The 13,400-nt window shown below is 37.1% G+C and overlaps 1 protein-coding gene across 1 annotated transcript; it reads left to right on the top strand.

Moving 5' to 3' along the window:
* The first annotated feature begins 1,514 nt into the window (after positions 1–1,514).
* Positions 1,515–13,345, top strand: pcyt2 (phosphate cytidylyltransferase 2, ethanolamine). Its single transcript, XM_041983155.1, has 12 exons — positions 1,515–1,841; positions 3,875–3,963; positions 4,208–4,369; positions 4,488–4,639; positions 4,718–4,759; positions 4,866–5,004; positions 6,240–6,322; positions 6,573–6,650; positions 7,084–7,149; positions 9,619–9,684; positions 11,918–12,006; positions 12,088–13,345. The coding sequence occupies exons 1-12, from the start codon at positions 1,717–1,719 to the stop codon at positions 12,203–12,205; spliced, it is 1,209 nt and encodes a 402-aa protein (XP_041839089.1). The 5' UTR covers positions 1,515–1,716; the 3' UTR covers positions 12,206–13,345.
* Positions 13,346–13,400: the final 55 nt, after the last annotated feature.

The raw sequence follows: 13,400 nt of genomic DNA, 5'->3' as shown, positions 1-13,400 counted from the left end.
GATACATTAAATCACACATATAGCAGTCCAGGACAGGACATCCATGGTTTCCAAAGAGAATTTCAAATTTTGATGACTGATTACAGAACAGCTTTCCATTTTGCCTCAGACCATTTTAAATGGGCTGTGGTGTAGAGAAGATGGCGGTGTTTCTGACTTTTTAGTTGCATTTGTGGATTTCACGGCGAACTGTTTACAGAGTAATTTCTGGAAGTATTCCTGAGCTGATGTAGTATTTTCTAGTGCATAATAGTGCCGATTTTAAATGTAGTGCCACCTGAAGGCCCCAAGATCTTGAGCATGACCTCTGGCTATTATAAACTGGGGACAATGGAATCTTCAAAGTCCTCACAATTTTATATTGAAGAAATCCTTTTTCTAAAGTTGTTCCATAATTTATTGATGCAGATTGGTAAACCTTTGCCCATCTTTACATCTGAGAGGCTCTGCTTTTCTGAAATGCTCATTTTATTCCCAGCCATGTTACTTACCTGATGCTAAATAACCTAATTAGTTGTTAAATGCTCCTCCATTTATTTTTGATTTGTGTAAATTTCCTTTCCAGTCTTTTGTTGCTCCTGGTCAGAGATTTTACCTCCACCAAAGCATAGGTCAAGTAATTGGAGGTGTTGGTTTGTCTGTCTATTTGTTTGCAACATAACTCAATAAGTGATGGATGGATTTTAATTAATTGTTTTTAAAAAACTTCTGAAACTCAATAAGGAAAAAGTGATTAGATTTTGAGGGTGATCTAGATCACTGCCGGATACATTTTTTAAAGGATACAATGGGGAGACAGGGATAATTTTGCCATTAGAGTTTCTAACTTAAAAAAAAAATGTCCACAATCATTAGCAAAATAAATTATAATAGCTTGGTGGAGCTCTGCGCTCTCTGAGTGCTTCTAATTTTAAACGTGTTGCTGCCATCAAATTAAAAATGAGTTAATATTTTCCATGAGCTGGTAAAATGCCTCAGTTTCAATGTCTGATATATGTTTTTTTCTATTTGGAATAAAATATTATTTAATAGGATTTGAAAATCGTTGCATTCTGTTTATATTATGTCACACTTTTCTATATTTTTTTTATTGGTGTTAAAAATGTAAATACTTAACACAAAATAATTGTGAACCAAAAGTGTGGGAAAAAATAAATGAATAATAAATAAGTTCATAATAAATAATAACAACAAATTAATGAAAATAAATATGTGGAGGTATGGTTAAAGTACTTTTTAAATATTATAGCGGTAGCTATTGTTGGCCGTCTAGGGCGAGTCATTTGCATATTTCCCATCCTGCTTTGTTGTTCCCATGTTCTGTTCTGCACCGTGAGTTAAGTGTACGTGTGATTAGTTTAGATAATCTCTGTGCTATAATTTATTAAAGACCACTTAAAAGTAAGCTCAATGCACAGCTTATTGTATTACAGTCATAAAATCTATCGCTTGGCGTCACCCCGTACCACGGGAATTCTTGTCACGTGATCAGTTGAGGGTTACGCAATCAGCGAGAGAGGATTCGTTCGACTTGACGTACTAAGGAGGCGTTGGCTGATCCAGTGACATTCTGTTCGAACAAGAAAAAGCTCCTAAGTCCGGTGGAATAATCTATTAATCGTCATAAAAATCGGACTCGATCGCGTTCATAAACCTACTCTACCTCTTGCTTTTATTTTAACCAGCCTTATAATTATTTTTTCGGAACTTTTCGACATGATAAGAAACGGTCACCACGCTTCCGACGATCAGCAAGAACAAGCCGGCTGCAGTAAGCCGGGTAGCTCGGCGTGTATGCAGGAGAAAAGAAAGCGGATGGTCCGGTTGTGGTGCGACGGCTGGTGAGTGCTTCCAGCCCCCTGTGGCTACGTACTTTCGACGCTGTTAATCAAATAGATTTTCTAAGTTTGCCAGATTGAACGCGATCATTACGTAAAACACAGCAGGATCGCTTGTCTGATTAGCATGCTAATGCTAACTATTTGCTTAGCAGGTAGAAAGTGAGGAGTTTAACCAGTAATATCATATGTTGCATAAATGACATAAATTACAATGCTTAGCCTCAAAACAACAAATTTGCGATTTTTTTTTAAATCAAAGCGTCACTATTTATTTTAGGTTAATACTACATTTATTGACGTTACTAACGACACAGTGTTCCCAACTTGTCTGGCAGACTTGCTCTTATCGCGCGTGCTCATAAGTTTTATGTCGCATGGTTGTCTGTCCGGATCATGGTTTAAAATATGCTATAAATACCTCATAGTGTCATAATTTATAAGCGTACAATATAGTACTATCCATAAGCCTAAGTAAACTATGTGTATGGAAATCACTGAAACATAAGAGCATGTTAACAGTTATTTTGGTCTACAGATGGCTGGTTGTAAACACAAAACACTTTACAGCTGACCTCAGATTAGTCAGATCAAACTGTTTTTACATGTGCACTTTACTATGTTTTTTGACTTCTTATGTTCAGGCATGTCTTAAATACATGAAAGTGTAACAATGTCCTTCTGTGCATGTTGTATTTATTTGGTACTAATCTGATTCCACTTTCTTTCCTTTAACCAGGCAATAGCTGATTTACTGACTGCTAGTTTGGAATAGTCAGTTTCATGTAATGGCTATACATTATCTATTAGAGTTTGTAAGGTTGTAAATTGTAATGCTAATGTAATATGTTGGAGAAGTGGGCAAGATTTATCTCTTTTTGGAGGGACTAAACAGGGGATTTATTTGAGAAGCAGCATATTTGTTAAAGAAATTAAATAAGTTATGCCTGAAAAGGAGAAAAGACTCTTGAAAAGAAGAAGAAGAAGAAAAAAATTCCAGCATGACAAAATTATTTTGCCTTTTAATGGTGTTTTATTCAGCACCAAAGGAGCTTGACTGATGTTTCATTTACTCAAGCATGACAAGCATTTTTAATTTAGTAATGGTCAGAAATAACAGGATGTCTGCCAAATAAGGTAAAAAAAAGTCCCTCTTCCTTTACTGTGGTTTAACACTGTCAATCAAATACCTATTTATAGCGTATTTAGCACTTTGGTAATAAACTAGTGGCAAGTCTCTAATTCTGGTACATTTACTTGTTCCAATAATTTATTTTACAAAGAAACAGCATGTTTAGGTTTGTATATACAGCATAAAATGTGTTTTATTAGCCTACTGTGTCTTCTTGCAAATCAAAGTTAAATACCACTCAGCTTATTAGCAGTTGTAAAATATCTTCAAACAAATAATTACCCATGCAAATTCATGTTTTTAAATAACTTTTGGAGTACTGAACATTTATTCCAGTGCTGCCAATTTTTCATTGTGCAAACAATGAAATGCATTTTAAATAGTAATATATTTCTGTATGAGTTTAAATGTTTTTTTTTCTTTAAGATAAGCTAAACATATGGGAACATGGGAGAAGAACATAGTAATATTTATTTCCATTTTAAAAGCAAGAAGCTGTCAAACACAAACTGATTAGGTTTCCTGAATATCAAAAAGTAAATATGTAGACATGCTGGAGACAGAGAACCTGTGGTCATTGAATTTCTGAACTCACCATCACAGTCCATCAGTCTGTTTTATGAGAAATAAACCACCTGATATAGGGAGGAAACAAAAAAGAGTTGAAACAGAGAGAATTTGACAGTGAGAGCTACCCTGAAAGGCTTTGTTTTGGAAGATGTTTCAGAGATAATGATGTTGTGATTCTGAAGGGCGTCGAGTGAAAAACTCAAAGCTGCAGGGAGCCAGTTGTTACAGTCGCCTCCCATATGGTTGTGTTATTATCTCCTCTGACCTGTGTAGTGCTTTGTTTGACCACTGACAGTAGCTTTTGTTTTCCATGTCTGTTTTTCTGACTCTACAGCTATGACATGGTGCATTATGGCCACTCTAATCAACTGCGGCAGGCTAAAGCTATGGGAGATTACCTCATTGTTGGAGTGCATACAGATGGTGAGACGGAAATATAAAACACTATGACAGAATACTTATTTTTGACTGTGACTACACAGTCAAATTAGGATTTTTTGTCAAGTTCAACTTTGTGAAATCATCAATTAAGATATTACTGAGCACATAAAAAGTGGACAATATAAAAACAATGCCTAAACTCCACCACCCACATCATCATTAGTTTTTAAATTTATGTTACTAATAGGATCATAATCAGTAATTCGTTCTAAACGTCTTCTTAAAGCGGAAATTTCCAAGCACAAAGGTCCTCCAGTATTCACTCAGGAAGAACGCTACAAGATGGTACGAGCAATCAAATGGGTGGATGAAATAGTTGAAGGAGCACCTTATGTCACCACCCTGGAGACTCTGGACAAATACAACTGTGACTTCTGTGTGCACGGAGGTGAGTCAGTACAAATCTGCTCTTTGATCCCTGTTTTAAAATTGAGTTCAGTAGATATTGTGATTGGTTAGAACCATCAAGCTTCCAGACATGATGAGATTATGGTTTATGTTTACAGATGACATCACGCTGACAGTAGATGGCAAGGACACATACGAAGAGGTGAAGTGTGCCGGGCGCTACCGGGAATGTAAGCGCACTCAGGGTGTCTCCACCACCGACCTGGTGGGACGTATGCTACTCATGACCAAAGCCCACCACAGCAACATGGTGAGTTTGCATGGCTGTTTTTAGGGCTTGAACAGTTTATTTTATTGTTGATCTCATAAATGTTGATTATCTCTGCAGGATAACCCAGATTACCAGCAGCATACTGACAACTTTGGAAAGGTATTATGTGAGGATGTTGAAATATTTATGATTCATAGCCTTTGGCACATTATCTCTGATAGAGATGAGACAGTATGATTAATTTCTGTATAATCTGCTCTTCAAGAGTCCTACAGGCCGCAGCCCGTGGACGGGGGTGTGTCAGTTCCTGCAGACGTCCCAGAAGATCATACAGTTTGCTTCAGGAAAGGAGCCTCAGCCTGGAGACAGCATCATCTATGTGGCCGGGGCATTTGACCTCTTCCGTATCCTCCTCATGTAAAATAGATTATTGTAATATTTGTGTGTTTTCAAGCACAAAGTCAGAGAATCTTATGGAGGTTTTAAGCTACTAATGGCTACGTAGAATGAGGTAATAGAAAAGCTCATTTTCAACATCTAAAACAACTTTAACCTCAAAATCTTTATAGTAGTTCACATAAACATTATATTTAACATATACAGTAACAATTTGTCACTATTTTCCTAATCCAAGAATGTTGTTTTGCATCATTGCATGCATGTTGCTTACCAACATATCCTTCCATACGTATCCGCACGGAGATAAGTTCAGGTGTATCTGCTAGAGTTTTATTGTTTGGACATTTCGTACACATGGAACCAGCATCTTGGGAGTCCGAAAATGCTAATGTTTCAAACGGGTTCCTAAAGTGAATAAATCTGAAAACACCACTGTTTCTGTGGTTACAACCCAAAGGCTTCTTTCCTGAACCGACCATTGCCCATCTCTCCCTTTACATGCATGCATTGATCCGCTTGCTCCATGTATTCTTCTCTGTTTTTGGTGTATTTCTGTGGCAGCATTACAGCTGCACTTACAGGCCAGGTGTATGTACTCCAGCGTTTCCAGTGGGTTTTATGTAGATGTACATTATTCCTAAAATTATTCAGTTTTTACAGAAAACTTAAAAATCTGTGTGGATTAGTCTGTGAAGAATAGATGAATGTTTTTATTTTGAATGAATAAATTAATTAATGATCTAGATTTAAAAGATGGTAAGTGTTTGCGCTTTTCCAGTATTTGTTTATTTATTTATTTTTATTTTTTCACTGTCTTTGTATTTTGGAATTAGACCAGCAGAACTGTCAGTCAGAACTGATCAGCAGAGCTTTACATTGTCCAGTGCATTGTGCCTGCAGTAAGGCAGAGCAACATGAACATTGTTCTGTTGGGAAAATGCTAACAAAGAGAAAACTATCTGATCCAACAGTTGCATAGTGGAAAAATCACTATGTATAGCATTAGCTTGAACCAAAATGAAATTTTTGAGGTTTGAGTTTTAGATAAGCAAACCTCTGCATAGCTGTTCACTTAGCATTTCTCATCAGAATCCATCCCAGATTCTCCAGAATGAGACCCCTCTGGTGATAGTTGTGAAAAATCCTATAATAAATAAATGAATAGATAAGTACATATCCCATTAAAAACACCTACTGTGTTGTACATGCTGTTACTGCCTTGACCACAAACTCTTTGCAGACATTGGTCATGTTGACTTCTTGGAAATGGTCTACAAGCAGGCAGAGAGGCCGTACGTCATCGTAGGTCTGCACTTTGACCAGGTACACAAAATTATACACTAACCCTAGCCAACAGTTTCACAAACGATTGAGCTTCACTCCTCCCTGACGTGTTGGTAGCATTCATAATAAACAGATCTGTGACCAGTTAAAGCAAAAGCAGCCCAAAATAACATTCAGACAGTAGGAATCACTTTAGTTCAGTTTTGATGATCCGGGATGATAAAACTATCATGCAGCAAACATTTAATTAATTAACATGTAAACACTTAGATTTCTTCACTGTCTTCAGGAAGTGAATCGCTACAAGGGGAAGAACTATCCAATCATGAACATCCACGAGAGAACCCTGAGTGTCCTCGCCTGTCGGGTGAGCTCACACTCCAACACACACTCATTGTTCAGTGTTCAACACAGTGGGGTGTATTTCTGCCTGCTGTACTCATAGCTCCGCTGGCTGTGCTTGGCTCTCTGCTCTTCATCCCTGCTGGTCAGCTATGACCCAAGTACAATGAATTATTCTGCCCTATCTACATTATGTGTGTTTGTGGCAGTTAAAAGATTGTTTGACAGTCCTGCTGTGAAAGCAGAAACCTGCTGGGCTCTGCATCAGTTTTACTAAATGCCTGATGACAGGGTGTAGAATTTAAGCAACAAGTAGGATTATTGCACTGAAAAATGCTTTTTGGTTAAACCTGGTCTTGATCACATGACACCTGAAATGTATTGACGGAAATGAGAAAACCATGAAAGGTTTTATAATTAGAAAACTCACATTTCTCTTAAATTTCTTCTGTCTGTAGTATGTGTCAGAAGTGGTGATTGGTGCACCTTATGCAGTGGGGAAGGACCTGCTGGATCACTTTAAGGTGAGTCTTCTCTTCTTATACCTACTTTACTTGAGCAGAAGTTCATTACACTGGAGTACTTCTATCAGTTTGAACAACAAGAAGGCAACATTAGGACTCTGATCCCACCAGACCTGACTCAAACTTAGTAGTAGGCAGTTTTAATGTTGCAATAAAATAAACAGCAGGTCCTGCTGTGACTCTGACTTTGATACGTGGCCAGTTTTTACAGCAGCAATAGAGCCAACAAATAATATTGAGATGAAGATTAAAGCAGGACACAAGGCTCACATTTGGGCAATTTTCTCTGTTGCAAACAAATTTAACACACTGATGACAGGGGGAGACAAAAAAAGGTCAATGGAGCTATGACATGAACATTCAGAATTTCCAGGAGCAAGGGGTCATGAAATATGTGAGAATGACTCTTGAGTGTGTGTAGATCAGGGGTGCCCAAGTTCGGTCCTCGAGATGTACCATCTTTCAACTTTTAGATGCAACCCTTCTCCACACACTTGAATCAGATGTCATCTGCATGTCATTCAGCTCTGCAGAGTCATTTGATTCAGGTGTGTTTGAGAAGGGTTGCATCTAAAAGTTGCAGGATGGTAAATCTTGAGGTACAGACTTGGGCACCCCTGGTGTAGATTTAAAAAAAACAAAAAAACAAAAAAAAAGGTACAGGAGCATTTGTCGCCCCCATGTGGACAGTGCATATGTTAGCAGAAAACACTGGTTTATGGGTAATAAGGTTGTGCATCACAAGTTTGCTCACACAACTAAATTGATTCATTGGTTAACGAGTCAGTGTTTACCAATATCAGCAAATTCTGCCATAACTTGATATGAATTTGATTTGATTGATGAGATGCTATGATATGCTGATTTAACACAATCACTTCCAATCATATTAAATCACCTCAAACTATAGGAATAGTCTGGATCTGACAATTTCTCATTGTATTTGATGATATGATGATAAATCATATTATACAGTGCAATGAATTATAGTGTATAAAGTACAGTGTAATTCAGAGCAGTCCAAGCTAACAATGTAATCAGTTTCAACCGCTGTCCCATTTTCTGAGTAATTGTATGTTGACATGGATATAGCTGAGAATGTCACTGAGTGTTGTCAAATTAAAATCTGCATTCAGGAGAATCCTTAGATGTGGATGGTTATGATCACTGTCGTGTTTAAAGTTACAGGCTGTAGAATAAGTGGCATCTAGTGGAAAACATGGGCTTCAAAATGAAGTTGTTATTAATGGACAGTAGCCCTCAGTGGCCAGAATTCTTGCAGACATGAACATGTTTTCATCTGCAAGTGGATCCAGTAGCCTCAGGTGTAGCGATGACTCTAATACAGGTAACTACTACATTTGGTGCCACTTAAGGTGTTACTTATCCCAAACAGTGCTTTAGCATCCATAAAACAAAGCTGGTACTGCAGTTTCAAAGTTCAGAGGGTTCTCAGTTGTTTGTCCATTCAGAGACACCGTAGTAAAAATAGTGCCACAAATATTGTAGCTTCAATACATGTGGACCCACGGCAAGTAGATATAAATGGCTCATTCTAGGGAAATAAACACATAACAGTTATTTCAGTCAAATTATTAAACACAAATAGAAGCACAGTTTTAAATATGTTACATTAGTCTGTTATTGAGTGGTAATATAATATAATACATGTAGGTGATTAGTCTTATGGGATCAGAGTTCAGCATTTTGAGACATAAAGTGAACACTGCAGAGACGTAAACCTCCACAACTGAACTTGGACAGATTTTCTCACTTTGACGCTCCTATTGAAGGCTAACTCTGCTTCTGTCTTGCATCCTGTTTCTTCTCTGAGCTCCCCCAGTTAGTAAAAGTCCTTCTGATGTTAACTTTTGTTTTATCTCTTGGTCTGTCCCTTTCTCTCTTTCTTTTCTACACTTCATCTTGCGTTTTTTTTTTTTTTTTTTTTTTTTTTTTTGCTGAATGGTGCATGTTCAAAGCGACCAGTGTGTTAATATCCAGTTGCTGGCATGTGAGGCAGAATCATAAAGCAAAATGCAGCTGTGACATTTTGCTGTGGGCTGGATAAAAAGTTGTGAAGTGTGGTTTCTCAGGGATGCTGCAGGGCAAAAACTGTTTCAGGAATGTACATAAAAATGTCAGTGTATTATCAAAACAGATCAGACCCATAGTTTAAAGATAGAAACTTATGTAGTGTTGCTTTATTTGCTTTTGGGACTCATTAGTCTGAGTTTTACTGGCCTGGATCTACAGTCTTCTGCTCTTGACAAAAGCTTGCAATTCCATATGAATTTTGACCAAGTATCGTCCATCAATTGTGGTGATTAATAAAGTCAACAGCCAGTGTCATCTCCGTTAAGATTCTGCCTAACTCTGCTTTCTGACACATCTTTGTGAGGACGCTGCCCAGAAACTTGTCTATACTTGGTGATGGTTGGTTTAATGAGGTATTTTTGTTTAAATGTGCAGGTGGATATGGTGTGCCATGGCAAGACAGAAGTATTTCCAGACAAGGATGGGTCGGACCCATATGCAGTAAGTACATTGTCTGTTTAAGGTACTATTGCATTTTGATGCTACGAATGCACAATAAGACAAAGCACAGAGATAAGAGGTGTAAAAGTAGGTCCAACAATACATACAAGTAATCTTATGGCGGATTACATAATTCTATACTTAAATCCGTTTGACTCCCTTGCAAAATTACAAACAGTTTTACACACTTATGGCCTTGTGTCAGGATATAAAGTAAATTTTAATAAAAGTGAAATTCTTCCGATCTCTAAATTTTATTATACTGAATATCAACAAAGAACCCCATTTAAACGGCCCCCTAAAGGTACAGTATAAAATACGTTGGAATAATGGTGGACAATAATTTAAAAAATCTGTTTAAACTCAATCACTCGTCCTTGTTTGATTCAGTTATAGAGGATTTACAAAAATGGGCACATTTACCTGTTACTTTGATTGGCCAAATAAATTGGGTTAAAACAAATGTCCTCTCAAGGTTTCAATATCTCTTTCAGTTTTTAACAATCCCTGTGTCACGTAACTTTTTTTAAAAAAGCTTAATAAAGACATTAGACCATTTATGTGGAGCGGTAAGACTCTAAGAGTATCCTTAGAGAAACTTACATGGGACTATAAACTGGGGGTCTTAGGCTACCTAATTTTGAAAATGATTAGTGAGCTGCTTAAATACGATTAATTTCTTCTCTATTTGAAAAGGGAAATCTTCAACCCTGGGTTTCAGTTGGAATGAATGCTATAAAAGAAAACATCCCTTCACAGTTTGTTTATAACTGAACGCCTACAACTATATCCAACAGAACCAGTAACCCAGTATTTATACATATTATAAAAACATGATGCGGAGTTCAGAAGAAAACTGGACAAAGAAGTCTTTTCTCATCCAAAACTCCCTTAAAGCAGAATTAACCTATTCTTATGTCACGAACAATAAGATTTGGAAAATATGGCATCAGAAAGGGGTTCGCTGTTTGTAAGTTTGTTATAAGAACAGGTTGATGTCTTTTGAAGGCACGAGGAAGAAATGTGGTTTACCTAGTAGACATTTTTTCTGTTGTTTACAGTTAAGGTCCTTTCTGCAAACTGCCTTGGGACCTGGGATGATCTTGCCTGTTTTTAATGATCTGAAGAGGTGGCTTTATGAGGGGGACACACCTCGTCTTATTTAAAAAAACTATAGTCTTTTCATGGATTGTGCTCCAAAACTGAATCTGCATAAATCAAGGGAGAAATGGGAGTCTGACTTTGGTGTGACAGTTAGGGCTGAACTCTGGTCCAAACTATGTCAAAGAAGTTTAACTAATGTTATTAATTCTAGATACGGACTAGATCATTTCCTTCATCCGACTTGTATTAGGCCACAGAAATTGCACAAATATAAATCAGAAAATTCAAACTTTTGTTTTAGATGTGGTATAGAGGACTCATTTCTACACTGTACCGGGACATTTTTAAACTCCGCACTTTCTGGCAGGAGGTATCTGATTCTATGGCACAACTATTAGGACTGTACCTTCCACTAGATCCTCAAGGCTTTTTGTTAAAGAGAATTTACAACGATTGATGCACAACTTGCAAAACACCAAATGTAGATATTTTAAAATCCAGGTTAAAAACATTTCTTTTCTCATGCGCCTATGCATGAAATCTGCACGGTAACTTTTTAACTTATCTTGCTTTTAATCATTTTAATGTAATTTTTTATTTTAATGTGATTATGTGTTGCTGCCTTTTACTATTTCTAAATATCTGTAATGCCTTTGTTTTATGTAAAGCACTTTGAATTGTCCTGTACATGAAATGTGCTATACAAATAAACTGCCTTGCCTTGCCCACAAAAGCCCAGAAAAAATTATTAGCATTGGCCTATACACTTAGGAAAGACTATAATTTTTTTTAGAGAGAATTGACAGCCTTACTTGACTTACATGGACACTTTACCAATCCCACTGTAGAAAACTTGTTTAAATTAGCCTCCGTCATAATTTTTTTATTCTGCCTCTTAACTTGTTAGTGGGGGGTGAGGGAAAGGGGTTGAAATGTTGTTTTGTTTATTTTTGCTTTTTTCTTAAAAAACTTGAAAATAAGATACTCTAAAAAATAAATAAATAAATAAGTGTCTCATATTCTGGCTTTTGAAAGTTGCTCTGAACGCTGGACGTTTTCATGAACAGGAGATAAATAGTCACCTTGCCGGGTTTAAAGCAACCAGATGTGTTTTTGTTTTTTTTTCCAGGAACCTAAGAAAAGGGGAATATTCAGGACCATCGACAGCGGGAACAATCTCACCACTGATGACATTGTCCAAAGGATTATTGAAAACAGGTGGGGGACTCTACTTTCCTGAAGATGTCTTCAGTTTAACGTCTTCGCTCTGTGTTTTCACTCCTGTTCTTTTGTTCTCAGGCTGCAGTTTGAAGCCAGGAACCAGAAGAAGGAGGCCAAAGAGATGGCAGTGATTGAAGCGATGAAGAGGAGAGAGCAACAGGAGCAGGATGAAGCTGCAGCTCAGGATGTCCACTAGCGAGCTCGGGCAGTTTTAAGTCTGTTTTACTCGTCCAGGTGCACTCAGCTTTACGAGCCAGACGGAGAGTCCTCAGCTGGATCTGACCAGTCTGTAACTATATTCGTCCAGTGGGTCGCAAAATCCTGCTTTAAATCTTCAAAACTGCAATTAACTACAAAATCCCTTTACTTCTTCTCCACAGAGAACTTATTTTATTCTTTGTCATGTTTTGTCTTTCTCATTTTTGTCACACACTACAAGCAAAAGTGAAATGTTGAGTTTGTAATTATCCATAACTTATTGACAAAGCATTAAGTGTCTTTGTCTGATGTTTTTAGATTTTTAAACAGATTGGTTTTAATGATCAGTTTTAGAATTATCATCTGTCATGTGCGATGTGCTTTGCTTTTAACATAATTCAGTTTTAGAGGTTACTTTGTTCTTGCCCATCCTGTAAAAACACCACTCATTATTTTATGAATAATCTGTGAATTAGTTTATGGATTTTAAAAGAATTTGCACTGTGTGTGTGTGTGTGTGTGTGTGTGTGAATGGATGGAAGTCAGTGGGTAAAAGGGTTATAAATGACAGTAGTGCCTCATTCCTGAATCGATACATATTTTAAGGGCTGTGATTTGTACGATTCCACTCAGACAAAACCGCCCACGTGTCTCTGCAGCTGTCAAAAAAGCTAAGGATATTTGGAGGTTTTTGGGTTTTTTTTTATGTGGGGTTCTGTGAAGTTCTCCATGTTCAGGCTTGTAAGAGCGCTCATGGTTTGGAGAAGAATTCATTTTCTCCAAGTACTTAATGCAACCAGTTTTAAAAAAAACAAACAAACAAAAAAAAACTAAACATTTGTAAGTCTTTCTTTCTTTGGTTATCTTCAAATAATGTTTAAAGGACAAAAGAAAAGCTAAAGTATGTAATTTTCTTCTCCTTTGTTGTGCGACAATCCAAAAATCTAACGTCTCATGGTGAAGCTGTCAAAGATTACTGTTGCTTTTCCTATTAACTGAAAATGAATGTGTTTGTGGGTTAGCAGATGGGATGATGGTGGGGTTATAACTTAGACTTTGGAGGTTTTCGCAGCTTGTCAGTAACTGTATGTGTGTGTGTAAAAGGTGGCTCCATGAAATAAACGAGTGTTAAATGAAATTGTTTTGTGTTCTCCTGCAGCAGTTATAATGTGTGCACCCTGATGACAGAGAGC

This window comes from Melanotaenia boesemani, chromosome 4 (genome assembly GCF_017639745.1).
Source record: "Melanotaenia boesemani isolate fMelBoe1 chromosome 4, fMelBoe1.pri, whole genome shotgun sequence".
Classification (NCBI taxonomy): Eukaryota; Metazoa; Chordata; class Actinopteri; order Atheriniformes; family Melanotaeniidae; genus Melanotaenia; species Melanotaenia boesemani.
Note: the sequence above shows the minus strand (reverse complement) of the source record. Positions and strands in the feature narration are given on the sequence as shown.